At 63.7% G+C, this 27,546-nt stretch overlaps 1 protein-coding gene across 42 annotated transcripts; it reads right to left on the bottom strand.

The window, feature by feature from the left end:
• Positions 1-1,451: 1,451 nt before the first annotated feature.
• Positions 1,452-27,546, bottom strand: ELN (elastin). 42 transcript variants are annotated; one of them, XM_050325615.1, is made up of 45 exons: positions 27,386-27,546; positions 21,130-21,180; positions 20,711-20,737; positions 20,518-20,550; positions 19,062-19,106; positions 18,475-18,567; positions 18,015-18,074; positions 17,836-17,901; positions 17,703-17,750; positions 16,363-16,434; positions 16,115-16,141; positions 15,834-15,905; positions 13,100-13,126; positions 12,631-12,696; positions 12,332-12,376; positions 12,124-12,198; positions 11,978-12,037; positions 11,188-11,292; positions 11,063-11,104; positions 9,652-9,789; positions 9,527-9,568; positions 8,530-8,667; positions 8,405-8,446; positions 7,872-8,009; positions 7,747-7,788; positions 7,194-7,331; positions 7,069-7,110; positions 6,532-6,669; positions 6,407-6,448; positions 5,877-6,011; positions 5,738-5,797; positions 5,431-5,577; positions 5,272-5,319; positions 4,643-4,744; positions 4,392-4,445; positions 4,065-4,214; positions 3,855-3,890; positions 3,483-3,524; positions 3,180-3,224; positions 2,739-2,765; positions 2,618-2,635; positions 2,321-2,362; positions 2,086-2,115; positions 1,912-1,962; positions 1,452-1,808 (listed from the first exon to the last, which is right to left on the bottom strand). In XM_050325615.1, exons 1-45 carry the CDS (start codon positions 27,465-27,467, stop codon positions 1,759-1,761), a joined length of 3,033 nt encoding a protein of 1,010 aa, XP_050181572.1. In that variant the 5' UTR covers positions 27,468-27,546; the 3' UTR covers positions 1,452-1,758. The 42 variants fall into 42 exon arrangements, with proteins under 42 accessions (XP_050181572.1, XP_050181576.1, XP_050181575.1 ...); XM_050325619.1 differs by lacking the exon at positions 18,015-18,074; XM_050325618.1 differs by lacking the exon at positions 19,062-19,106.

The raw sequence follows: 27,546 nt of genomic DNA, 5'->3' as shown, positions 1-27,546 counted from the left end.
TAGTGTCCCCAGCTACCCTGGTTCACCCGTCCCTGGCCGTCACGGGTGTCCCCAAATACCCCGGGCCAGCCCCGTGTGCCCCCACCCACCCCTGGCCATCATGGGTGTCCCCACCCGCTGTGGTGTCCCCAGCTATCTCCAGCCAGGGTACAGGTGTCCCCACCCACCCCTGGCCATCACGGGTGTCCCCATATGCTATGGTGTCCTCAGCTACCCCCAGCCAGCCCTGTGGGCAGGGCACGGGTGTCCTCGCCCATCCGTGACCATCACGAGTGGTCCCAACTACCCCGGGCCAGCCCCCTGGGCAATGCACAGCTGTCCCCACCTGCCATCCCTGGTCAGCACGGGTGTCCCAACTCACTGTGGTGTCCCCAAATACACCAGGCCAGGGTACAGGTGTCCCCACAGCCATCCCTAGCCCTCACAGGTGTTCCCACACAGCCCAGCTGTCACTGTGGTCAGGGCACGGGTGTCACCATCTACCCTGTACTGTCACGGGGGGGTGTGACACAGGTGTCCCTCTCATTCCCTGTGTTGTCACCATGGGACAGGGCATGGACATCCCTCTGCATCCCCAGGCCACCACCACAGGGCAGGGCACAGATTTTCGTGCTGTGTCCATGGGTTGACACTGTGGGACAAGGCATGGATGTCCCTTTTATTCCACGTACTGTGACCCTGAGATCGTGCCTGGGTGTATTTGCCATCCCCTAGGCTGGCACATGGCCATTGCCTTTGGCCCTCAGGCTGTGACCATGGGGCAGGGCAGGGGCCTCCTCCTGAGTTCCCAGACATCCTGAGTCCTTCTGAGTTCCCTGTGCATCCTCCTTGTCCCCCAGGCCGTTGCTCCAGGACAAGGCACAGATGTCCCCCTCACGCCCAGGACAGGGCACAGACCTCCCCCTGAATCCCAGGGTTGTCACTGTGGGATAGGCCGTGGCCACCCCAATTATCCCCGGGGCTGGCACTGGGGGACAGGGCAGGGGCAGCCCCGAGGTGCCCAGGCTGTCCCCTCACCCCGTGGCCCAGAGCTGTGACAATACAGTGCCACTGTGTCCCCAGGCTTGTGCAGAGCCACGGGCACAAGACCGGGGACAGTGACAGGGGCTGGGCTGGATTCCTCCATCATTGCCACCATCGCGGGGAGGGGGACACGGACATAGGACACAGGACAGAGCCAGAATCCTTTAAAAACTTGTCCTTTATTAGTCTGTCAGAAGCGAGTCCCTCTGTATAAGGGCGTCCCACCCAGTTATAGCAAAGTGAGCAACAGAAGGGACCGAGCCCCTCCTGCCCGCGGCCCCCCCAGACCGGGGGGGTCGCGGGGACCGGCGTGGGGGGCCAGGCCGACGGGGCCATCCCTCCCCGTGCAGCCCCCGCCGCCGGCATCCCCTTCCCTCCCTCCCTTCCTCCAATGTGGGGTACCCCTCCTCCTGCCCCCCCGAGGGGGTCAGCTCCGGGGCTGGGGAGGGGTGCGACCCCCCAAGCCCCCCCCAAAATCCCGCAGAGAGCGATAGCACCAAGGGGGACGGCTGCTCCCCGCAGTTTATTCCGCGCTCCCTGCCGGGACAGAGGGGCTGGGGGGCGACGGATGCTGTCGGAGGTGCTGGACCCCTTCTGGGAACGCGGGGCCCGGGACGGCCCCGGGATGGACGGGAGGGGTTTTGGGAGAGGGGGGCGTCTCAGCTTTGCTCGGGATTTACATTCTGGACCATGCAGTAGCACCAAAGTTCATGAGGTCAGCGGTGACGGCCGCGGTTACTTCCGCCTCCTCCCGCAGTACTTCCCTGCTGCGCAGCCCACGCCGCCTGCCATGGGGTGGGGGATGCACGGGGTGAGCCCCCCTTGCACCCCGGGGGGTGCTGGAGAAGGGCAGGGGGTGCAGGAGCCGGTCCCAGCACCAGCGCTCACCTCTAAAGCCCAGGGCACCGAGGGCTCCTCCGTAGGTCTTGGGGGGCTTCCCTGCAGGGAAAAGGAGGAGCTGGGTGAGCGGGACCCCCGTCCCCTCGGCTGCGGGGTGCAGGGGGGATGTGCACCCCCCACACACCCCAAAAATGCCCCATGCGGGGGGGGATGGACACTCACCACCAAATCCCAGCTGGCCGCCGACCCCACCTGGAAGGAGAGCGAAGCTCTCAGCACGCGCTGGGCACCCACATCGCTCTGCCCTGCACCCCCCAGCTGAGCCCCCCCGGCTCAGCAGAGCTCCCGGGGTCCCTCCCCAGCCCGTGGCCGTGTCCCTGTGCTCCGTGGGCTTTGTGTATCCCCGGGAGCCGGGCAGGCACCGGGATGTGCCCGGGGTGTGTGCTGAGGGTGGTACCTGGAAATACTGGTGACACGCCGAAGCCGGGAACTCCAACCCCTGGGGAAAAAGTGACAGCCAGTGACAGCCTGTGACAGCAGTGCCACCCCAGCCCGGGCAGGGGACACCCTGGCTGGGTTTGCTTGCTCAGTGCAGGGACAGAAGCCACGGCAAAAGCCCCTGTCCCTGCCATGGCACCCATCTGGCTTCCCAGTGCTCAGCAGGGAGTGGCAGCAGAGTGGGGACAGCATGTGGGGACAAGTGTGGTGTGGTGGGGGACATGCTCACATCCCAGCCCCAAACCACAGCACTCACCTAGACCAGCACCAAAACCTGCAAGGGGAGAGCCCCAGTGAGGGTGGGGAGTGTTGGGATGGGGACAGGGGTGAGGACAGGGACCAGAGTCACCCCTGCAGCTCCTCTGGCTGCTCCTTACCTGGCTTGGGAGGTTTCCCAGCAGCTCCTGGATATAAGAGTCCTGTGTCAGAGAGGGGCAGCAGCACAGCCCCTGCTCCAACTCTCTGCCCCCAGTGCTGAAGCCAGACCCTTCTAAGGGTCCAGAGGGTCCCCAGGAGGGACCTGCAGCTCCACATGTGAGGGACATGGTATGGGACTGTCCCCTGTTCCCATGGCACTGGCAACACCGGTGTTATGGCCCCCAGTCCCTTCTCAGCAACGAATCACACCCTGGGAGCAGGGCAGGCACAAGGTGACAGTGTGGGGTGGGACTGTGTCAGGGGACCAGGAGGGACAAAAGTGACTCTGCATCCCCTTCATCCCATAAACCCCTTTCCTTCTGGGCACTCTGCTAGCACACAGCTGCCACTCCCTGCAGCCCAGCCCTGGGAGCCCCAGTGCCAGGGCCAGCATCACTCACCAACACCGAGCCCACCGACTCCAAGGCCACCAACTCCAAGGCCACCTATGATGGGTGAACATCAGTGAGGACAGGCATTGTCTGATCCACTCCTTATCCAGCCCTGAGTGTGCCCATCCTTCCTTGGGCAGCCCTGCTCCCTCCATGCCCAGGGGGAGCATCCCTCTGTCCCTATCCCTCGGGGGGAGCATCGCTCCACCTGCATCCCTCTGGGAAAGCATCCTGCTGCTCACATCCCTCTGGGGGAGCATCTGTCTGCCTGCACATCCCCACTGCTCAGGCTTGGCTGCTGCCAGTACTTACCTGGGAGGCCACCAACTCCTGGCACTCCAACCCCGGGCACACCTGCCAGAGAGGGAACATTAATGCCTGTCCCCCTCTAACCTGGCACCCTCAGCTCAGAGCAGTCCCAGCCAGGTGGCCCTGGCACCCACCCTGGGTGTCCCCAGCACCCATGACACACACAGGAGAAAAACATCCCCAGTGTGTCCAGGACAGGGGGTAGAGGTGGCACTTAGCACTCCTGGGTGACAGCACATCACCTTCCATGCCTGGGCCACCAGGGGACAAGGGGACATGCAGGGGACACAAAGTCAGCACCCCGATGGCCACATGAGGAGGGTGCCTGGGGACAGTCTGAGGTGGGACGTGGGGCAGGGTGGTGGAGACACTTACCAAATTTGGGAGGTTTAGCACCTACTTGGGGGATGCCTGCCAAGTGAAGGAGGACACCTCAGTTAGGACACACCTCCCACATGCCACCATCCCCCATCCTGCCTGCATCACTGCCCCTGCCACCCCTCCACCTGGCTGGGTGGCTTTCAGTGTTCCCAGCCGCTGCTGTCCCCAAGCAGGGCCCCCGGTGGGGTGTGACAAAGCACGTACCTGCCCCGGGGAGGACTCCAGCTCCAGGTACTCCCACACCTGGCACCAACCCGGGCACGCCAACACCGGGTACTCCAACACCGGGCACTCCAACACCGGGTACTCCAACACCGGGCACTCCAACACCGGGCACCCCTCCGACCCCGGCTCCTGTGGAGAGAGGGTGAGGCAGCACGGGGTGACCCCTGCGTGATCCCCATTCTTGCATGGGGGGATGTGCCTGGCACAGGGTGCCCACCCCCAACGCTCCCCAGCGTCCCCTGCACCAGTCTGTGCCCCTGCAGGTGCCCCCTGGCTGTGAGTGGTGGGTTTCTCTGGTCGACTCACCGAATTTCGCTGCCTTTGCTGCTGCTTTCGCTGCTGCGGCCGGACCTCCAACCCCTGCACGGAGACAGCAGGAGGGTCTCAGCACCCCTGGAGGGTCCCCTCAGCAAACCTGGGCAGAGCCTTGTCTGCATCCTCCCAGGGGGAACCATGAGTTGATGGAGACCACTGAGGTTCTCCTCACGCCTGTCCTGCACCAGAACTGTCCCCACACCAGCCCGGCTGCCACCACCACCATCCTCCCTCCTCCTCACCTGGGACACCTCCAACACCAGGGACCAGGCCACCTACACCGGGAACAAGGCCACCTACACCGGGAACAAGGCCACCTACACCAGGAGCCAGGCCACCTGCTCCTGCAAGGACAGAGGGAATTGGGGGACTGGCTTTGGCTCAGGGAGAGAAGGGGTGGGAGGAGTGGGCTGAGAAGGCATGGCAGGCTGGGGGGGAAGATGGATGGATGGTCAGTGGTTGAATGGATGGATAGTGAGATTGATGAATAGATGGATGGTGAGATGGATGAATGGTTGAACGGATGGTGACATGGATGGATGGTTGAGATGGATGGATGTGGAGTGTTTGAATGGATGGTGAGATGGATGGGTGGATGGATGTACAGGGAAGGGAACAGATGGATACTCAGATGGGTTGTGGTGGGTAGAAGAGGGGGTGTTTGGATGGTGAACCTCAGACGCTCCATCCAGCTCTCTGGAGAGCAGCCCTGACACAGCCAGACCCACATCCCACCCACAGCCCTGGGGAGAGCTCATCCCTCACCCCGACCCACAGGGACCCCATGCAGGGCTGGACCTTGGCCCCAACCAGGGTTGGGGGCAGCAGGAGACAGGACAGGTGGGACAACCCTGGAGAGATCCCAGCTTACCGAACTTGGCTGCTTTGGCGGCTGCTTTGGCGGCTGCAGGACCAACTCCTGGGGGAGAGGGGAGGAGAAGGGCAGGGATGGATGGGCCGCGGTGGCCACACCGGCACCCCCAGCCAGCACTGCTGGGGACACCTGAGTGTCCCATGGACACCACCTCACCTGGAATGCCGACCCCACCGGGCACCAGACCAGGCACACCCACACCAGGAACACCGACACCGGGAACACCAACTCCGGGAACGCCAACGCCAGGAACGCCAACGCCAGGAACGCCAACGCCGGGAACGCCAACGCCGGGAACACGTCCTGCTCCCGCAGAGAGGTCCCGGGATGTGGCCGAGCAGGTAGGTTCCACAGCAGGGGTCCCACTGACCCCTCTCACCACCCAGAGCACCAAGGTGGCCCCCACTCCACCCACGGGCAAACATCTCTCCTGCCCCCCAGGGAAGGGCTGGTGGGGACTCACCTTTCGCTGCGGCTTTCGCTGCCGCCTTCGCTGCGGCCGCTGCGGCTGCCGGGCCACCCACTGTGGGGACACAGGGGACAGTGAGGGGACAGGCAAGGCCAGTGGCACCCCACTGGCTGGGGACAGCCCAGCTGCTCACCTCCAACACCAGGCACCACGCCGGGAACTCCAGGCACGCCGGGCACGCCCGGGACACCAGGAACACCAGGAACACCGGGGACACCAGGGACACCGGGAACGCCAGGAACGCCAGCGATACCAGGAACACCAGCTCCTGCAGGCAACGAGATTGGGAGAAGTTAGATTTGTTGCAGCAACAGCTGAAAGGGTGAGACCTCATCTTGGCTCTGCTCTTGTCATCGTGCTGTGGTGAACAGAACATCCCAAGGCCTTGTCCAGAACAGACCAAGCAGTGCAAGGGAAGGATCAATTTCCTGTCTTGCTAGACCCAGTGGGATGCACTTGGTGATTCCCACCGTGTTTTTGGAAGGTGGTGGATAACCCAGGACAGAAGTCCCTCTGCCAGGGATCTCTGCCCACCCTGGCAGTGAGGCTGAGCCCTTGGCACCAGATCCTGTGTCAGGTCTGTTGCTGGAAAACAGCTTTGGAACAAACCCAAAGATCAAGTCCAAAGTCATGAGCTGGGTCTCCCCGTTCCCTCGTACGTACCATATTTAGCTGCCTTTGCTGCTGCTGCTGCCGACGGCACCCCTGGGGACAAGGAGAGAGGGATCCTCAGCCACCACGGCCCCACAGAGCTGGGTGGTGGGGACAGGGCTCCTGGGAACAGTCACCTGCCACCCCGGGGACAGCTCCAACGCCGGGCACCAGTCCGGGGACAGCTCCAACTCCGGGTACGAGGCCTGGGACACCACCGACCCCAACACCGGGAACGCCAACTCCAGGGACACCAACACCAGGAACACCAGCTCCTGCAGGGAACAAGGGGGGAGCAGTCAGAGCTCGTTGCAGCAGCAGTTGAAAGGTCCAGGGACCTTGTCATGGCTCTGCTCTTGTCATGGTGCTGTTGTGAGCAGAGCATCCCTGGCCTTGTCCAGGAGAGAATACAGCAGTGCCAGGGAGGGATTGGTCCCCTGTCTTGTAAGACCCAGTTGGATGCACTTGCTGGATTCCACCAGGCCTTTGGAAGGTGGTGGGTGACCTTGGGCAAGGCTCCCTCTGCCAGGGATCTCTGCCCACCCTGCACTGAGGCTGAGCCTTCAGGCACAGTGTGCTAGTTCTGCTGCTGGAAAAATCAATTGGAACAAACCCCAGAAATTCAGACCAAGTGTAGAGACGTGAGCTGGGTCTCCCCGTTCCCTCGTACGTACCGATCTTAGCTGCCTTTGCTGCTGCTGCTGCCGACGGCACCCCTGGGGACAAGGAGAGAGGGACCCTCAGCCACCACGGCCCCACAGAGCCGGGTGGTGGGGACAGGGCTCCTGGGAACAGTCACCTGCCACCCCGGGGACAGCTCCAACGCCGGGCACCAGTCCGGGGACAGCTCCAACTCCGGGCACGAGGCCTGGGACACCACCGACCCCAACACCGGGAACGCCAACACCAGGAACACCAACACCGGGAACACCAGCTCCTGCAGGGAACAAGAGGGGAGCAGTCAGAGCTCGTTGCAGCAACAGCTGAGAGGTCCAGGGATCTCTGCCCAAATGGTAGCCAGGCTCAGCCCTTGGGCACCAGATCCTCTGTCAGGATCCTGTGTCTGCTGATGAAAAAATTGGAATTGATACAAAACTCGTGATTTCAGATTGAGTCCAAAGACATGAGTTGGGGTCTCATTGTTCACTTCCACGAAGCAGCTTCCAGAGACCCTGGAGAGGGACCAGGTCCCACCCGGGGGATGAAGCCAAGCCTGGCTGGAGCAGCTGGGAGCTGGGCTGAGCACATCCCACCCTCCCTCTGCAGTGATCCCCAGGGGACCCCCTGTGTGTGGTGGGTGCAGAGGGTGCTCAGGGCTCCCGGGGGCCGTGGGGGCTCCGCACAGCACGTACCGATCTTAGCTGCCTTTGCTGCTGCTGCTGCCGACGGCACCCCTGGGGACAAGGAGAGAGGGACCCTCAGCCACCACGGCCCCACAGAGCCGGGTGGTGGGGACAGGGCTCCTGGGAACAGTCACCTGCCACCCCGGGGACAGCTCCAACGCCGGGCACCAGTCCGGGGACAGCTCCAACTCCGGGCACGAGGCCTGGGACACCACCGACCCCAACACCGGGAACGCCAACACCAGGAACACCAACACCGGGAACACCAGCTCCTGCAGGGAACAAGAGGGGAGCAGTCAGAGCTCGTTGCAGCAGCAGCTGAAAGGTCCAGGGACCTTGTCACGGCTCTGCTCTTGTCATCCTGGTGAACAAACATTGCACTGCCACATCCAGGAATAACAGCAGTGGGGCAAGGGAGGGATTGCTCCCCTGTCTTGCTAGACCCAGTTGGATGCACTTGCTGGATGCCACCAGGTCTTTGGAAGGTGGTGGGTGACCCTGGGCAAGGGTCCCTCTGCCAGGGATCTCTGCCCACCCTGGCAATGAGGCTGAGCCCTTGGGCACCAGATCCTGTATCAAGTCTGCTGCTGGGGGTTTGGAACAAACCCCAGGAATTCAGACCAAGTGCAGAGACGTGAGCTGGGTCTCCCCGTTCCCTCGTACGTACCGATCTTAGCTGCCTTTGCTGCTGCTGCTGCCGACGGCACCCCTGGGGACAAGGAGAGAGGGACCCTCAGCCACCACGGCCCCACAGAGCCGGGTGGTGGGGACAGGGCTCCTGGGAACAGTCACCTGCCACCCCGGGGACAGCTCCAACGCCGGGCACCAGTCCAGGGACAGCTCCAACTCCGGGTACAAGGCCTGGGACACCACCGACCCCAACACCGGGAACGCCAACACCAGGAACACCAACACCGGGAACACCAGCTCCTGCAGGGAACAAGAGGGGAGCAGACAGAGCTCGTTGCAGCAGCAGCTGAATGGTGGGACTTTGTCATGGCTCTGCTCTCATCCTCCTGCCGTGATGAGCAGAGCATCCACTGGTCAGACTGGGGAGCTGCCCAGGGCACTGACAGCCCTGACCCAGGCCCATGGGGACAAGCATCAGGTCACTTCTGGAAGGACCCACTGCAAGAGGTGCCCTGATGGGCAGAGGCACCACAGCACAGAGCACACTCTGCCAAGGTTCTCCCTGAATCCATCCTTCCCTGAGTATTTGGTGGGACTTTTTTAATTACGAAACACATAGCAGAAATGGAAGAAATGAGCATTAGTGGTTTAGCTCTCAAAGGAGCGCTGCCATCAAGCATGGCTCCACTTCAATATTGCCAGGGCTCAGCAGTGACGATGGAGAAGAAGGTCCTGGGACATGGCCAGGTAACCACTGGCTCTGCCTTTTGGAGCAGCATTTGGATCAGCACATGGACTCCCAGTCCCAGTGTGGAACCTCAGGGCCAATTCTGCCTCCTCTCTGTGCCTGAGCTCCCAGACTTCCTCCACTTGGCCATGTCCCTCATCCCCACTGGAGCTCCATGGGGTGGTTATGCCTGCTGGGCAAGACCCAGTTGGATGCACTTGCTGGATGCCACCAGGCCTTTGGAAGGTGGTGGGTGACCTTGGGCAGGGCTCCCTCTGCCAGGGATCTCAGCCCACCCTGCAGTGAGGCTGAGCCCTTGGGCACCAGATCCTGTATCAAGTCTGCTGCTGGAAAAATCGATTGGAACAAGCCCCAGGAATTCAGACCAAGTGCAGAGACATGAGCTGGGTCTCCCCGTTCCCTCGTACGTACCATATTTAGCTGCCTTTGCTGCTGCTGCTGCCGATGGCACCCCTGGGGACAAGCAGAGAGGGACCCTCAGCCACCACGGCCCCACAGAGCTGGGTGGTGGGGACAGGGCTCCTGGGAACAGTCACCTGCCACCCCGGGGACAGCTCCAACGCCGGGCACCAGTCCGGGGACAGCTCCAACTCCGGGCACGAGGCCTGGGACACCACCGACCCCAACACCGGGAACGCCAACACCAGGAACACCAACCCCGGGAACGCCAGCTCCTGCAGGGAACAAGAGGGGAGCAGTCAGAGCTCGTTGCAGCAGCAGCTGAAAGGTCCAGGGACCTTGTCATGGCTCTGCTCTTGTCATGGTGCCATGGTGAGCAGAGCATCCCTGGCCTTGTCCAGGAGACATCAGTGACAGGGGGGATGGGTTCCCTGACTCTTCCAGCAATCACTGGGAAGTCACCACGACACAGAGGACCACAGTGATCCTCATCATCACGGGGGGCTCAAGGTGGTCTTCATCATGGGGACAACAAGCCTTGCAGCCAAACAGGCCACAGAGGAGAATTGGCTGGTGGTCCCCAGTAGCTCTGTGGAAGGGCTGAGTGCCCAGGGCACTGGTCAGACTGGGGAGTTGCCCAGGGCACTAAGAGCCATGACCCAGTAGCCACAGGGACAAGCATCAAGTCCTTTCTGGAAGGGCTGAGAGGTTGTCCTCATAGTCCCCTGCTCAGCAGGGCCCTGGCACCCCAGCACAGAGCACCCACTGCCAAGGTTCTCCCTGAATCCCCTCCTTCCCTGGGCATGTGGTGCGACTTTTTTTTCCCCAGAAGATGTGGAGGAAAAGTGGAAGAAATGGGCATCAATGATTTAACCCTCAAAGGAGAGCTGCCACAGAGCATGGCTCCTCCTAGGCATTCCCACAGTGACGATGGAGAAGGTCCTGGGACCTGGCCAGGTAACCACTGGCTCTGCCTTTTGGAACAGCAATTGGATCAGCACATGGACCCCCAGTCCCAGGTGGAGCCTCAGGGCCAATTCTGCCTCCTCTCTGTGCCTGAGCTCCCAGACTTCCTCCACTTGGCCATGTCCCTCATCCTCACTGGAGCTCCATGGGGTGGTTATGCCTGCTGGGCAAGACCCAGCTGGATGCACTTGCTGGATGCCACCAGGTCTTTGGAAGGTGGTGGGTGACCTTGGGCAGGGCTCCCTCTGCCAAGGATCTCTGCCCACCCTTGGGCACCAGATCCTGTCTCAGATCTGCTGCTAGAAAAAATGGATTTGGAACAAAGCCCAAAAATTCAGACCAAATGCAAAGACATGAGCTGGAGTCTCATCATTCCTTTCCATGAAGCAGCTTCCAGAGACCCTGGAGAGGGACCAGGTCCCACCCGGGGGATGAAGCCAAGCCTGGCTGGAGCAGCTGGGAGCTGGGCTGAGCACATCCCACCCTCCCTCTGCAGTGATCCCCAGGGGACCCCCTGTGTGTGGCGGGCACAGAGGGTGCTCAGGGCTCCTGGGGGCCGTGGGGGCTCCGCACAGCACGTACCGATCTTAGCTGCCTTTGCTGCTGCTGCTGCCGACGGCACCCCTGAGGACAAGGAGAGAGGGACCCTCAGCCACCACAGCCCCACAGAGCCGGGTGGTGGGGACAGGGCTCCTGGGAACAGTCACCTGCCACCCCGGGGACAGCTCCAACGCCGGGCACCAGTCCGGGGACAGCTCCAACTCCGGGTACGAGGCCTGGGACACCACCAACTCCAGGCACTGCCCCTGGAGCTGGAGGGAAGCAGAACAGTCAAACTCCCCCAAAACACCCCTCTCAGCCACTGGGTTGTCCCAGGGTCTTAAGACACTCCAGAGTACCTGACTTTGTAGTGGGTTCCCCCTCCTCACAAAGCAGCTGCTCAGGGAAGCCAAGTACAGCCAGGACTGCAATTCCCAGCTCCCTACACCCAGTTCAGGGGTTTGGAGGCCACCCAGGAACTTGGAGACCCTAGCACTGGGGTTGTAAATCCCAGCTGTGCCCAGGGCTGGCACTTTTTCCCTGGATGCTCCAATGAGTGCTTTACTACCCATTTTTTTCCCTCAAAAGAGCCAAGGAGGAAACAGAGAGAAGGAGACCTGCATCATGAGGAGCATCCCTCTGCTAAGGAGTGACAGCTCGGTACAGACACCATGTCCCTCGACACCCTGCTGGCACCTGGCACAGCAAACCCCTATCTCTTATGGAGAAACCACATGTGAGGGGGATGCACTCCCCCATGCCAGGCTGCTGCATCACAAGGGGCCGATCAGCCCATCGTCACTGCCCAAAAAGCTATAGAAGCCAGGATAGAGAACTGGGAGAGCACCCCAGGAGGTGGGACAGGGGCTGCTGGGGCAGGTGGTGGAGCCACACAGCCCTGCTATCAGTGAAGGCTTCTCCATGTCCCGAGATGTGACCGTGGCACCGGGAACTCACCAAAGGCTCCTGCCTTCGCCGCCGCCTTTGCTGCTGCTGCTGCCGCCGCTGGTCCTCCAACTGGGGGATGTCAGAGAGTCAGGGGTGTGGGACAAGGGGAGGTGACCCCCCCTGAACCCCAGGGCCAAGCCCTGTCACCCCCTCACCTCCAGCTCCTGGCACACCGGGTACCAAACCGCCGACTCCTGGGATGCCGCCAACCCCGGGCAGGACACCGGCTCCTGCCACAAGGGAGAAGAAGATGGTCAGCCCAGCGATGCAGGGACACGACCAACGCACCCCCAGCCTGGCAGGGAGGGCCCAGCTGCCCCGCTGGGGACACGTGCGGTGGATGTGCCGTGCAGGGCCACTCACCGTATTTGGCTGCTGCCTTTGCCGCGGCCGCCTGAGCTCCGACTCCTTGGGAAGGACATGGGCAACCGCTGAGGTGCCATCCCCACCTCGGCTCCCCCACCCCACAGGGACCCTGGGGACCGGGCACTCCTGCCAGCATCTGTCCCCTTCACCTCTGGGACATGATGCACCCTCCAGGCTGTCCCCTGGGGTCACCAGACAGCTGGGCAGTGCCCAACACCCCAAAGGGACAGGGTGCCCGGTCCCCCTGCCCTGCCCGTGCCAGTCCCACACCCTGGGGCTGCGGGGTCGGAGTGTACCTGTCCCGGTGGGATACCCTGCCTTCCCTGCCACAAGGCCTGCTCCTGGCCCACCGGGCCTGAGGCCTGCAACCACAAACACAACGGCACAGCCACGTCAGGCACCGGCCCGAGGAAGGAGGAGGAAGGAGCAGCTCCCTTGCCCAAAGGGTCTCCTCCCCCTGGCACCGAAGGATGCCCAGAGCCAGCTCCTCCCCAGCCCAGCTGCCACTTCAAACATCCCCTCCTGGAGCTGGCGGTGGCTCAGGATGTCCTACGGATCAACAGCTCCCAGCTCCGTGGCGTGGGGTACTGGGAGGGTTGACTGTCTCCCAGCCAGGCCCACAGCCATCATGGGCAAGCCATGAGGTCCCCAGGGAAACACCTGGGAGTGGGATGCCCCTCACGCCGCCCCGAGGGTCGCGGTGGCACCCAGTGGAGCCACGACCGCAGAGTGAGGGCTATGGGCACTCACTGTGGGGCAGCTTACCATTGGTGTAGGGCAATCCATAGCCACCTGGAGAGGAGAGAAGGGGGGGGTTAGCACCTGGCTGCCCGTGGCTGTGCTCCTGCCCCTCTCTGCCAGCCGCCTGCGCGGCACCAGCCCTGGGGGCTCCTTCCGTGGGGATAGTAAATCCTCCAGGATACAAACCCACGTGGAGGAGCCAGGCCAGGAGATGTTCTCCCTCACCTTGGAAGCAGTGGCTCCAAGGAGAGCTGCCCACTCCCAGCCCTGTGCCGAGGGCTGTGGTGCCTGAAGCTGGTTTTGCAGGAGCCTCCCACGACCCCGCTCTGGCAGGGGGTCCCCCAGGAGCCCCGCGGCAAGAGCTGTACCCAGCTGGCTGCGCCACAGCCAGCTCCAGAGGAAAGGGTTTAATTGGAATCAGGGCTTGGGAGCCTCCACTGAAACGTGACCTCCTTAGGAGGTCGGCCTGAAGGGACAGGGAGGGATTACGAGCGGGAACATCATGGCCAGGGAAGCGTCTCCTTGCGAAAGAGCCGGATCCCAGCGGATCCCAGTGCTTGGAAGGGCGCGGGGATGCCCCAAACTCAGCGGGAACTGCGCCCTGGGGAGCAGCATCCAGCTCCCATCACTGCTGGCAGCGGCCTGAGGGGAGGAGATGGGCTGCCACATTCCTGATGGGAACAGCAGGCAGGGTGGAGAGTGTCTCACACCCCAAGCCCTCCTGCCGAGGGGGCTGCCCTGGGCAGGGCAGGACTGGATTGCTCATGGCACAGCATCTCCCTGAGCACAGGACGCCATCCCCTCCCACAGCCAGCATGTGGGGACCAGATTTCCCTGCACTCTGCCAGGCTGTCCCATGGTGTCCCACACCAGCACAGCGCTGCTGGAGGGCAGAGGCTTTTCCAGGCTGTGGCAGCTGTGAGCTGTGCCACGTGTCCTCCACCTGGAGGACCCCCCTTGCCCATCTTGGGGCACCTCATCAGCACTTTGCTCACCCCAAAGCTGTGAAAGGGTCTGGCACTGGGGTGACACTCCTGGAGGTGACTCCAAGAGTCCAAGTCCTTGGGTCTCCAAGGGTTTTGCCAGCCCCTCCTCACTCTGAGCTGGATGGGAGAGCAGCTCCTGCCCTGGACTGTGCCCATGGGGATGTCACCAGAACTGCCAGGGTGGCTCAGGCCAATGGGCACTGTGGGTGTCACGGGAAGGGCTCTGCACAGACTGATGTCACCCAAGCACAGCTGGACACTGGGATCCCTACGGCATCAGTGGGACCTCGATCTCAGCCACAGCTTCAGGTTGAGCCCCCAGCAAGGGGGGTGACCCCAGGACCACCTCCTGAGCAGGGACAGCACAGGAGCAAATCATGCAACAAGGTGACCTGCCACTGACAGTGTACTTTGGCCTGTCCCCTCATCCCCTCTCAGCCCAGACCTGCTGCAATGGGGACAGTGCAGGGGAACACCCTCATGTGTGGCAGCCCCCGGATCCATCTGCAGCATCTAAACAAGAGCCTCTGCAGCCAGCCTGGCCTTTCCTGCACTGCCAGCCCCAAATCCTCAGAGGGGACAAACTGACATTCCCCGACACCCCAGGAACAACCCGAGTGTCAGGTGAAACCGCAGCTGGGGACAGCCCTGCTGTCCTGCACCTACAGGCTCCCTGACCATGGGGGGAGTGTCCTCCCGGGATATATTTGGTGACGGCTCCCCGGAGGTGGCTCAGCTGGGCTGTGGGCCACCGTGGGAGGGAGCCAGGCACGGCTGGCAGCTTGTCCTGCACACCGGGCACCCCATGAAAGGCGGTTTGGGGCCGGGAGCCCAGACGGGATCCGGCGGCGGGGCCCTGACGAGCGTAACTGTGCTCGGCGGAGGAAACCGGGGCGGGCCAAGCATTCCCGCTGCCGTTTGTGGTGACGGGCCCCGTCGGGGGGAAGCCGGCAGAGCTGCCGGGGCTGGCGCCCGTGCCGGGCCGGGATGTGCTTCCCGAGGGTGGGCTGCCCTTGCCCAGGCTCTCCTGCCTGCAGCAACCTGGTGAGTGGGGAAAGCAGCCCCCCAGGCGTGGGAGTCCCTGCCTGGATCTGGCTGCCCTCCTCCTCCTCCTCCTCAAGGGGATGCACTTGGAGCTGGCAGCACGGCCCCTGGAGGGTACAGTGTGTGCCACTGTCCCCCCATGGGCAGAGCTGGCACAGGGCTGGGGGATGGAGCCCCCCGGATCAGCCCAGCCTGGGAAGGGAGTGCTGAGCTCCACCAGGCCTCCCCAGGCTGGGGCTGAGCCTCCTTGGGAAGGGAGACCTGCCTGGAGCTGCTTGGCACAGCTCCTTGAGCCAGGACGCCTGGCCCAGGTGAATGCCTGGCACAACCCCAGGAGGCACAGTGAGAAGACAGCCCCTGAAAGGCTGTGCCTCCTGCCAGGAGGAGCTGGCAGGGACATCTCAGGGTGGCCTGGCCAAAGCACGTCCCCAGAACACGACCTTCCCTACCTTACACCAGCTGGAGAGAGGCACAGCATTGTCCATGTGGACCAGGGGCAAGAGCAGAGGCATCACCCCAGCACCTGCCCATGGGGCAGCTGCAGGCAGGGTTGCCCAGGGGCCCATCTGCCCAGAGCCCTGGGCACTGTCCTGCTGTCCCAGGGCCAGCACCAGCACTGCCAGGTCCAGGGGACCCGTGGGCACAGCCCCAGGGGAACGGCGGGTCCTTCTCCTGACACTGCCGGGGGTCCTCCACCCGCAGCCCCGCTGGCTGTGGCAGCAGCTTACCTGGGAGCTTAGGAGCTTTGATGGGATACCCCAGAGGGACACCGGGCTGCTGACCTCCAAAACCTCCCAGTCCTGCAAAGCCAACAGCACACTCTCACCTGGAGCCCGCGCCACGACCGCCACCAGTCCTTGGGAGAGGGGAGCGCCCCAGGGCACCCCAGGAGAGGAGAGTGGGTGGCCTAGGAAGCCCTGAGGCATCTTCTGGCATGGGGAGACCATGGCTGTGATGGACAGGCTTGGGAAGGAAGAGAAAGGACAGGCAAGAGAGACGGGACACTCACCGGGGATTCCTCCAAAGGCTCCAACTCCTGAAAGGAAACACAAGGACACCTGTGTGAGCCCCAGGGCTGGGCCTGGAGGCCAAATCAGCCTGAGGGGGTTCAGCTGGAGGTTGGCTGAGCTCACCCATGTGCCCTGGAGGGCTGTGATCCCAAAGGATGGGCTGGAGCCAGCTCCAGTGGGATAGGGGGGCAGAGCTGGAGCCAGCCATGAGCCCATCCTGGTGTTCCCAGAGGACTGAGGGACCTACCTGGACCTTTAGGCTTGACTCCAGCTCCAGTGGGTACTCCGGGCAGCACCCCTACACCAGGGAAGCGAACGCCTGCAGCAGAGAGCCGAGGGTGAGCCGGGGCATCACGATGTTCCTGGTACCCAAGACCGCCACACCCAGCTCCCAAATCCTTGTCACCCACCTCTGGCTCAGAACTAACTGTGGGACAGGGCACCCTCATCCTCAGGTGCTTGCCAGGACTGCTCTGTGCCAGCCTGCCTGCACCCCCCAGCTGCCAGGGAAGGGTTTGCTGCAGCCCTGGAGCTGCCTGGGGCTTGGGGAGCTTAGAGGGAACATGGCACTCAGGAGTGAGTGCCACCACTGACAGCAAAGCACAGCCAAGCCTCTGCCCTGGAGATGCACAGTGGCCTCAGGACTCTTCCAGGAGCAGGGGGTGGTCCTGCCTGCTGGACCCCAACCCTCCCAGGGCAGCAGACAGTGTTTTGGCCTGGCAGTGTTTAGGTTGGGTTTTTGGGTTTCAAGTTTCTCTTTCGTTTGGTTTTGGTTTGGATTTTTTTTTCCCCCTCTTACAAATGTCTTTCATTATAACTCGTGCGTTTTCAGACATGGAAAAGACATTCCTGACCAGCAACACACTTCTTCTCCGGACAGTGTCGAAACATCTTGTTTTCACAAGTTTTCCTCCCCCAAATTACTCTGCACTGAGGAATTCCTCTCTCCCCGCCACCTCCTCCCCCTCCTTCCCACGCCAGCCCTGCCGTGGCCGTGCCAGCTCCTCTCCCGGTGCCGGTGCCGCCTGCTCCCGCTGAGCTTGGCACGGGACCCCCGGAGATGCCGGGTCCCCCCTGCCGTCGGCACAGTGGAAATGTCACCGTGACCTCAGCAGAAGGGTTTGGAAGCTGCAGGGAGCAGCGCGGGGCAGACAGGGAGGCTGGCAGGGACAGGGCAGGGCGCTCTGCCCACTTGGGGTGCTGGCACCGGGCAGGGGGACCTCTTGGAACTTGGGGTGCTGGTGGCGGGGTAGGGATCCTTTTGGAGGTTGAGGTGCTGCTGGTGGGGGTTGGGAATCCCTTCAGAAATTGGGGTGCTGCTGGTGAGATGGGAATCCCCTCAGAGGTCGGGGTGCTGCTGACAGGGTAAAGGGTGAAGACTCCCTTGGAGGTTGGGGTGATGCTGGCGGGATGAGGACCCCCTTGGAAGTTGGTATCCTGCTGGTGGCATGGGAATCCCCTCAGAGGTCAGGGTGTCTCTGGCAGAGTGGGCACCCTCTCAGAGATCAGAGTGCTGCTGGTGGGGTTGGGACCCCCACAGAGGTTGGGGCGCTGCTGGTGGGTGGGCTAGGGACCCCCCCCACTCACCTGCTCCGGGGAGCACGCCGCCCGGAAAAGCTCCAGGAATCCCAGCACCTGCCAGGCAAGAGAAATCCGGGGATGAGGGCCCGGGTGCACTGGTTTCCCTCCCTGGCCCCTGGCTCTGGGGCCGTGCACCTACCTGGTATTTTAGGGGGTTTCCCTGCCGCGCCAACCCCGGGCTGCACCGCGCCCGGTACCACGGCACCTGCAGGCAGCAGAGACCCCTGAGCCCCGGCACCGGCTCCTGCCCGCCCCGGCGGGCACGGCGACAGGTCTGCCCCAGGCTTGGCTACGCTGGGGACGAGGGGTGTTTCCTACCTGTGGAGACCCCGAGGCCACCGGGACCACCAATTCCACCCACGCCTCCAAGGCCAGCACCTGGGGGCATTGGGAAGAGGAGTGTGCCGGCGGGAGATGCCAGCGCTGAGCTGCGGCTGGCCGGAACGGTGCCAAAGAAGGGACAAGGTCAGGGTGGCTCTTGGAGGGGAGGAGAGGGGCGAAGGGGACATCCTGAGGCAGTGCCAGGGTGTACTGTGCCTGGGGACCAGGCAGCTCGGTGCTCTCTGCTCCTGGGGGCTCAGGTTTGACCGGTTTACCTGTGCCTGGGTCCCTCCGAACCGGTGGGGATCCCAGTGGGAGCGGCACCTCCTGCTTGCAGCCCCCCAGCTCCAGGGGGAAATCTTTCCTAACCTAGAGTCCCAGGGGACACCAGGAGTCCCCGGGAGCTGCAGGAGCCCCGGTGTGGCCCTGGCCTTACCCAGACCCCCCCAGCACTCACCAGCTTTCGCAGCAGCCTTGAGAGCCGCGGCCGAGGCGGCCCCTGGGAAGGCCCCCCCAGGGAAGGCACCTCCTGGGAAGAGACCTGCAGCACCTGTGGGGAGAACAACCAGCGTGAGCATCATCAAAAAGCAGCTGCCAAGGGGGTGTCCTGCCCTCCGTGGTGGGTGCAGAGCTGGGGGTGCTGTGCGGCGGTGCCAGGGCTGGCGTTAGGCTGGGCGAGGCGGTGGTTAGCAGGCACTGCCCTGTCCTGCATCCCCCAAATTCCTGCTCCCATCTGCACCCCACTCATCTCAAACACCACCCTGCAGTGGGTGCTGCCACCCCTGCAGCCTCAGGGAGGCTGGCTGACCCTGTGCAGGCACTGCCCCTCTGTCCCCCTGCAGACCCCAGACTGCTCCTCGCCTGTGGGGTCACCCCGCTGTGGTTGATGCTGTGGTGTTGGGGGACCACAGGGCTGCCTGCTGGTGGCTGCAGTCCCTCAGGCCTGGGAAGGGATGCCCAGGCAGGGTATGGAGCGCTATGGGAAGACAAGGGACGTGCTGTCCCCAGGGCAGGTCTCTGGGGACATCGGTGGTCTGTGCTCACCTGGCTGCAGGCCAAGTGGGCCGAGTCCCCCAAGTCCTGCGACCCCTGGAAAGAAAAGCGGGTGGGCAGCCCAGAGGAGCAGAAGAGTCCCTGCTGCACCATCCCTACGGGATGGGAGCACACCAGGGGGACTGGTGACAAATGCCCTCGGCAGCAGCCGCATCCTCCATCCCGTCCCCTTCTGCCTCAGCCACCCCCCACCCCGCCGGGCCACGAGGGGACGGAACCAAAATGTTTATGGCTGAGGAATGAGCCCCTGGGTCTCCGGCCAGCGCTGCCTTCCAACATCTGGGGCTCATCAGCCCTCGCTCCCTCCAGGCGCAAATTCCAGTGCCGCTGGCTCGGGGCGCGGACACCGCTCCGGCTGAGCCCTCGCGGCCGCCCCGCGTTTGGTTTTAATTACGCCGAAATAAAGGGCCTTGTTTTTCTTTCCACGAGCTGAAATCTGAGTAAACGGAGGTTGCCGGCCCCCGCCTCGGGCTGGCGCTCCCGCGGCGCAGACGGCCCGGCTCGGGGGGCCGGGGGGGTGGGGTGACCCTGCCCCGGGCACAGCGGGTACCCCCGGGGTGGGCAGGGAGGGGAGACCCCTGTGCCTGCCTAAAGCAGCATCTCTCCGTGGGTGACAATGAGCACTGGGCAGACAGCGGTAGGACAAGGGGGAATGGTTTTAAACCAAAAGAGGAGAGATTTAGATTGGATGTCGCAAAGAAATTCTCTGCTCAGGGGTTGGGGGGAGGCCCTGGCACAGGTTGTCCAGAGAAGCTGTGGCTGCCCCAGCCCTGGAAGTGTCCAAGGCCAGGTTGGACGGGGCCTGGAGCAAACCTGGGCTAGTGGAAGGTGTCCCTGCCCATGGCAGGGGGTGGAACAAGATGATCTTTACAGTCCCTTCCAACCCGGGCCATTCTATGTTTCCATGATGTCGCTTGGCAACAGATTTGCCCCCTGCACATTCACTCCCTGCTGCCCCAGCACCTTTCCCACTGGTTCCCTCAGGCTGTGCATCCTCCTGCCAGCATCTCACCCCTCTCCCAGTGATGTGCCCTCACCCCTCTCATTTCTAAGCCAGGCCAACCCCAGCGTGGCTGCAGGAGCCCCAGCAAAAGCTGCTCAGCCACGATGGCAGGCGAGCGGAGGTGCTGCCAGCTTCCCACGGGACACCGGCTCTGCAGCTCCCCCAGATGCTTTGGCACAGCTCTGCAGGTAGCAAGCGCCCCCAAAAGGGTGGGCTGGGGGGGGCTGGAGGGGAGAGGACAGCACATCGAAGCAGGGGGTGAGGGAGGGAGGCTCCTGGAGGCTGTGGCAGGGCAGGGATGCTGTGTGCCTCGGCCATGGGGGTGCCCGCGGTGGGGGGGACCCCCCATGCCAGGTAGGAGAAACATGAGGGCAACAGGGGTTGGGAAATATCCTGGCCACTGGCATGGCAGGAGATGGAGAGAGCCGTGGAGAGGCTCCTTACCTGGTTTGGGAGGTTTAGCTCCAACCCCGAGTCCTACGGGAGAGTGAGCGGAGAGGGCTCAGAGCCGTCCTTCCTCCGGGCATCCCCCGGGAGGGACACCCTGTAGGACAGGGCCAGCCTCGTGGCAGACCCCCTGCCCACCACAGGGCAGCTCTGCCGGAGGTGCTGCCCCCCTCCCCATCCCAGCACTCACCTGCTCCCAAACCTCCAACTCCAGCACCTGCGAGCAACGGCACAGCCTGAGCACCCACCCCTGTCAGCACCCACCCACCCATGCCAGCCTCCCAGGGGCCATGGGGAGGCACAGAGGGTCACAGGGGTGCAAGGGCATCCACTCTGGGATCCTCCCAGTCTGGGCAGGGTGTAGGTGCCAGCCCTGGGCCAGTGGCCCCCAGGGTAAGTCTGGCATTGCCACCCACTCCTGTCCCACACCGTGAGGTGGGTGCTGGGACAGCCACCCAGGGCTGAGCAGCCAGACAGGGTGCCCCCATGTCTCCTGATCCCAGCTGGCAGGCCCCCCAGCCTTCCATGGTGTCTCAGAGGCATCCAGGGACCCCCTCAGGCATTGCCCATTCCTGCAAGCCCCTCCCAGTGCTGCCTGGAGCCCTTTACCTGGGAAAAAGCCTGCTCCTGGGACTCCTCCTGGGATAGCACCAGGGACCCCTGCAAGAGAAAAGACCCTCGTTAAAATCCCCACAAGTGTCCAAGGCAGGGGAAGGAGGAATGTGTGTGGCACCTCCTGGGATCTGTGCTGCTCCCTGGCGAGGGGTGGGATGTGGAGCTCGGGGGCAGGTCCCTTTCCTTGCACCCCTCAGTTCCCCTGGGGTGACAGTGGTGACAAGAAGGAGGGACATGGGACTGGCTGCTGTCCAGCTCTGCTTCCCAAATCCTGTTCTGTACCACAGCCAGTACCACTTCCATCACCTCCAGCTTCTCATGGCTCTGAGGGGATGGGGCCAGGCACAGTGTGGGGAGGGGGTGTCTGTCCCAGTTCAGCCCTGCAGCCCATGCTGGTCCCAGCCAAACCCTCTGGCTGGGTCTGCCTCATGCCCTGTTCAGATGCCAGTGGGAAGAGCCAGCTCAGGCCAGTGAGACTGGGGTGACAGACTGGGGGACCTTCCTGAGACCCATCAGACCCTCCCTGTGTCCCTCTGCCTGGCTGTGTGACACTGAGATCACCCCCCAGGTCCTATCACCTTCCAGGGCATCTCAGCTCATGCTCCAAGGTCACAGCAAGGTTTTTTGGCTGTTTAGACCCTGGCAGAAGTGTGTGTGCTGCAGAACACCAGGAAGCCACCCTCTGGGTGGTCCCCCCAGCTCCACCAGGGCCATGGGTGGGTTGGGGGATGGCAGGTGGGTTGGAGCTACAAGGGGGTTGCAATGCAGGGGGATGTTTCACTTCTGGCACCGGGGGAGGGGTTGCTGTGGGGTCTGCAGTGGGGTTTGCAGGACAGGGGCCTGCCAGGGGGAGTGGGGGTGGCTGCCATGGCCAGCACCCCTGTGCCAAGCTGCAGCCAAACCTCCTGCCTGCGCTGGGCAGAGGGGCTGCAGTTCAGGGTGGACGGGCACTGGGGACCCTGTGGTGGCATGGCTGGGACCTGAGGACCTGCAGTGGCCTCCCCAGCAGCCTGGCCAGGCTCGGGGGTGAACCAGCACCCCCAGGAGCCAAATGCCCACAGTGACACAGCCCTGGCAGCCCCACCGAGGGGCTGGGCAGGGTGGAGGCAGCAGCCCGAGGGGGACGGGCGGGTGGCAGGGCTGGCACACCACGGGGAGGGGGGGGCACATCGTGCTGCACATCTCCAGCTCAGATGTGGGGCAAACTCAGGGGGTTTCCCCCCTCGTTTTGCACCCGCAGCCCCCTGCCCTGCCCCACCAGTGGTAGGGATGAGGGTGTTCCTTGTGCCCGGCTCACCCCCCCGGGCACCTGGGAGGACCCCCAGTCGTACCACGGAGGTGCACTGGGGTGCCAGGACACACACAGGGGTGTCAGGCTGCGCAAGCACGGGGGATGTTGGGTCACACATCCATGGGGAGGCACATGCAGGGGGGGTCCCGTGCCGGGACCTGTCACACAGCCCCCCCGTGCTCCCCGCAGGGAGCACCCTGACCCTGTGCCCACTAACACCCCCTCCCAGGGTCCTGCCGGGGCCGAGGGCCCTGGAGCAGCTGATGTCCCTTGGAATGGAGGGGACACGGGCTCAGCCATCGCTCCAGCCGCCGGCTCCCCGCTCCGGCACGGCACAGTCCGGCCTGGCAGCCGGCCGGGGGTTATGGAGCAGCTCCTTTTCCCGGCACATTCCCCGCCCGCTCCCTCCCCCTTCCCCCTCCCCTTCCCTCCCGTCCGCCCCCAGCTTGGATAAACAAAAACCCAGCTTCTCGCTTGTTTCCAAACAAACTCAGAGCGTCCACGCATCGCCTGTGCTTCCCCCTCCCCGCCCCGCCCTGCTGGGAGGGGACACGCCACTGCCACCGGGAGCGAGTGCCGCTGGGATGGCCAGGATCCTGCCAGGGACCCCCATGCCCACAGCCAGAGACTGTCCTCCACCAGGCAGGGGCTGCTCAGCCCCCCTAGTGCTCCCCAGCCTCAGCCCCCCACAGCCAGGCCAGGTCCCTGGTGCTGGGGTGGTGCTGGGGGGGTCTCCTCTGTCTCCCTGTGTCTCCCCAGACTGATGTCCCTCTGCCCCCCTGTGCCAGTGACCCCGGGGAGCTGGGACAAGGCAGGATGGCTTCAGCACCCCTGCAGTGCACGGGCACCCCAGGAAGGTCTAGGTGGCACCTGCCCAGAGCCCTTCATCATCATCACCTTCTGCGTGGATCCTGGCTGGAGGGTCCCACTGTGGGGACACTGTCACTGCCCCCTCCCCAGGCATCCCCCAGACACCACCCCAGCCCCAGGGCACGGTGCTCATCCCAGTGCCTCGACAGCTTCTGGAGGCTGTGCTGGTTCATCAGCCATCTCCACGCCCAGATCAGGAGGTGGGAGGGAGGAAATCAGCAACGCCTGGCAGAGCCAGGATGGCCTGGGGGGACACCCTGTGCCTTTGGGGAGCTGAGCCTTCCACTCACGATGGCTGACCCCTCTGCTACCAAACACAGCCACTTCTGCCCTTCCCTGGGAGCTCTTTCACAAGCTGCTCATCCATGGCCCAGCTGGGGGGCTGTTCCCTGGTGCAGGCACTGCTGGGGGGCCTCTCTAACCCATTTGGTTTTACAAATCTCCCCAGCACCACCAGTCCCTCCCATGGGCGGCACCAACACTCACCGAGTGTTGACAACAGCCCTGCTACACTGTGACCACACCAGGCCACAGCCATCACCCTCTGGCTGGTCTCTCTGTCCTTCCCCAGCCTCAGGGCGAGCAGGCCCCAGCCCAGTTTGGGGTCTGCATGCCCCCTTTTGTCCTTTCCATCCCTTCCCTTGGCACATGCGGAAGGGAAAACTGAGTCCCCAGCCTCCCAGCACTGAAGGAGCTCTGCGCTGCCTCTGCCCCTGCCACAAGCCTGCCAGGACCCACAGAGGGGGGTTTCCCAGTGTCCCAGCTTGTCTCCTGGGCCATGCTGGCTGTAAACCTTGCAGAGAATGGTGCTGGCCCCCAGTATCCCAGCACCCACCCCAGGGATGTCTTCTCCATCCTGGGGCAGGAGGATTCACACCCACATGCCTGCTGTGGTGGGGTTTGACCCATGGAGGTGCTCAGGATCTGGTGTGGAGCCTCCTTGTTTACAGAAAGTGGCCTTTTTCTGCCCCAGCTCCATCCCAGAGGTCACTGTTTGTGGTGCCCACAACTGTTCTGCTTCCCATCCCAGCAGGATCAGCTGCTCCATTCCCACCTGCCCCACTGCTCACAGCTGACTCCACGAGCCAGAAATCCAGATGATTTCTCTATTCCACAGCTTCTGAGACTGAGGCCAGGCTGGAGAACCCCCCCACAGGACAGGAGCTCACACCCTCACCGGGCAGCCAAACCTCGTCCCTCGCCACCCTCCCTGCTCCCATGGGCACCCGCTCCCGGAGGAGTCTCGCTCAGCAACCACCACCATTTCGCCTCTTCCCTCGTTCCGCTGTTTTCTTTTTCTTGGGAGAAAGTTATGGAAACATTCGGCCTCCAAGTGGCTTTGAAGCCGTGTTGCATCCTGGCCCGAGCGCGCTGGGAGCAGCTCGGGGGGAGCAGGGGGGCTGCTGGCAGGAGCCTGGCTCCTCTCCAGCCCCCCTGAAGCTCCAGCTTTCATCTCCGAGCGCTGGCAGATGAGCTACACCCTCGGAGCTGTTTGGGGAGGGAGCAGTCCCAGCAGGCCAGTGTCCAGCTGGGAAGGGGAGATGCCATCCCAGCCCCACCACTGGCACTACTGGTGTCCCTGAGGATTCTGGCTGCCCTCACAGGGTCCCCACAGCGCCAGCACACCCAGCACCCACCTCTCTACACCCCCTGAGCTGCCCCCTGTGATCCCAAAACCCTGTGGGGCTGGGACCTCCCTGGGGTCCCTCTTGTCCCTCCTGTGTGTGTCACTGTCAGAGCATCCCCCATGCTCAGCAGGGGAAGCCCTGAGGGGTGGATGGAAGCTCTGAGAGGTGAATGGAGGCCCTGAGGGGTGAATGGAAGCCCTGAGGGATGGATGGAGGCCCTGAGGGATGGATGCCCACTCCAAACACTGGGACACACTGCACTTGTCACCTTTAGGGGAAGACACAGCAGCTTCCCCCCACCAGCTCTGCCCAGCCTGGCAGGTGCCCACGGTGCCCAGCACAGCTCTGCTCCCCAGGGGACAGACCCCAGGGCCTGATCCCAACCCACTGCTGGGGGCTTCCTGAGTGCTGCCATCTCAGCCCCCTGGCACTGCTCTGAGGGGACAGTCTGTGTGTGAAGGAGGGTTCCCCCCTTCTCCCCCTCAGTCCTGGGATGTCTCAGGGGTCCCTTTCCTGCCAGGCTGGTTTGGAGCTGCCCTGGCAGCAGGTGCTGGAGGACACTGCCCTGAACCCTCTCCAGGTGCCCCCTCCAGCACCCTGGTATCCCCCACCCTGTGCCACTGGCTGTGCCTCTGTCTCCCAAGGGCTGGCCAAGCACACCAGGCTGCAGAGACACTGCCCAGTCCTCCCTGGGGGAGCATTCTCCAGGGTCCCACCAGGACAGGGACCATCCCTAGGGCAAGGCCACCTCAGTGAGCTACTTCCCAAACCAGCAAACAACCCTGGAGACTGAGCAGGGGCCTGGAGTCAGGCCAACATTCCCGAACTGCTCACAAACTGCTGCAGGGTCTCCCCGGGGTTCAGTGCCCTCCAGGGAGTGTCCCAGTTGGGCATTGTTGGAGAGCTGGGGACCAAAGCCACCATGGCTCAGCAAGGCAGTATGGAGCATCACTGATGGACGTGGAGGGTGCCCAGGACTGGCATATCCCATCCAGCACCTTGACCAGGATCGGGCACCGACAGCAGCTCAGCTTTACAGGAGCTGCCCAGCTCTGGGGTGCCACTGCCTGCACAGCCAGGGGGCAACAGCCCATGGACGGGGTCCTGGGAGCCCTCCACACCAGGGCAGAGCAGGGAGCCCAGGGCACAGGCAGTTGGGGTGCTTTGGTGCCTGCACAGCCCTGGCACTGCCCGGGGGATCCTGCCCGCTCCCCTCCACCAGTCCTCAGTCCCCTGTCTGAGAAACTCTGGCACCGGCCCCATCCCCGCTGGTGGCTCTGCCCGTCACACACTCTCTGTGGCACAGACCCCGGCTCTGCAGCGGTGCCTGTCCCACCCCGGAGGTGCTGTCCCCACCTGGCTCTGTAGCGGTGACTGTCCCACCCCGCAGGTGCTGTCCCCACCTCACGCTGTTTGCCCGTGTCAGTGGGCTCTCGGTCTGTGCTCAGCTGTTCTCCCATCCTCGGTGGGAGCTCACCCGACCCCGGCACATGAGCCGGCCCCCGGGCAGGCACCTGCTGCGCTGGCCCCGCCTGTGTCACCTGCTGCTCTGGCTGTCACCTCCCCGCCCCGGCCGCCTGTGCGTGGGCTGGAGGGTGTTCCACGGCCCTGGGGTGTCGCACGGCCCTGGTGGCTGGCGACACCAGTGCGATGAGGGCGGTGCGGGGGCCATCCCGAGCATCCCCGGGCTGCCATTCGGGTGGGTCGAGCTGCTCTGCGGCTGCACCAGCCCCGCGGGCTGTCACTGCCACACACTGCGCGGCAGCTCGCACACATCGGCCGCGGGATGCTGCCACCCGCTGCCCCTCCAGCTCACCCTGACACCGCGCCGGGTGGGGAAGGGACCGATGCCAGCTTCCCCCCTCCCTGCCCTTGGGAACCTGGTGGCCACCAGCCCCGTGGGAGTCTGGTGGCCACCGCTCCCCGCTGCCCTGCCTGCATGTTCCTGAGCTTCCCGTGTCTCCAAGCCTTTCATAATCCCAAGCCTCCTGTCCCCAAGAGTCACGTCCCCAAGCCTCTTGTGTCCCCAAGCTTCTGGTGTCTCCAAGCCTCTCATCTTCCCAAGCCTCCTGTCCCCAAGCCTCTCATGTCCCGGAGCCTCTCGCCAGGACGCAGCACTTCGGAGCCTCCCCCCGACAAGTGTTTGGCGCAGCAGCAGCAGCGCCGTTCTGGGACTGCCCCGTGTCACCACCCTCGGTGACATCCCATCCCACCCGGGCATGGCACGAGCCACCCGCCGCTTTGGGGAGCAAAGAGCCCTCGGCGGAGGTGGCAGCGAGGGGGGCTGCGCACCCGCCTTCCCTCGGGAATGTCCCCAAGGCAGGGCGGGGTGGGTGACAGTCCCTCCTCGGGGCCACGCAGCCGGGGCAGGCGTGGAGCTGCCCGGGGGGCTCGGAGGGTCCTCGCAGGACTGGGGCGAAGCGCTGGCCGGGGTAAGGGAAGGAGCCTTTTCGTTCCTTACCTCCTTGCTGAGTAGCCGGGAGGATGGAGAAGAGGAGGAGGAGGACTCCGGGAAGGAGGGGTGCAGCTGCCTGCCTTGCCATCTCTTGAAGCAATGCCCCCGTGCTCCCGCGGGCTGTGTGTTTTATCCCAGAGCTGCTTAATTGTTGCTTCCAAGGATGC

The sequence above is a fragment of the Myiozetetes cayanensis genome, unplaced genomic scaffold, assembly GCF_022539395.1.
Source record: "Myiozetetes cayanensis isolate MyiCay16 unplaced genomic scaffold, myiCay2020 scf30, whole genome shotgun sequence".
Lineage (NCBI taxonomy): Eukaryota > Metazoa > Chordata > Aves > Passeriformes > Tyrannidae > Myiozetetes > Myiozetetes cayanensis.
Note: the sequence above shows the minus strand (reverse complement) of the source record. Positions and strands in the feature narration are given on the sequence as shown.

Bases quoted from the DNA above. Each gene is read 5' to 3' on its own strand.
- ELN (XM_050325615.1), bottom strand. From the start codon at position 27,467: ATGGCAAGGCAGGCAGCTGCACCCCTCCTTCCCGGAGTCCTCCTCCTC. The intron at 8,010-8,404 runs GTACGTACGAGG...TGTTCCCTGCAG, and splicing joins AGCAAAGGCAGCTAAGATCG to GAGCTGGTGTTCCCGGTGTT. The intron at 7,332-7,746 runs GTACGTGCTGTG...TGTTCCCTGCAG, and splicing joins AGCAAAGGCAGCTAAGATCG to GAGCTGGTGTTCCCGGTGTT.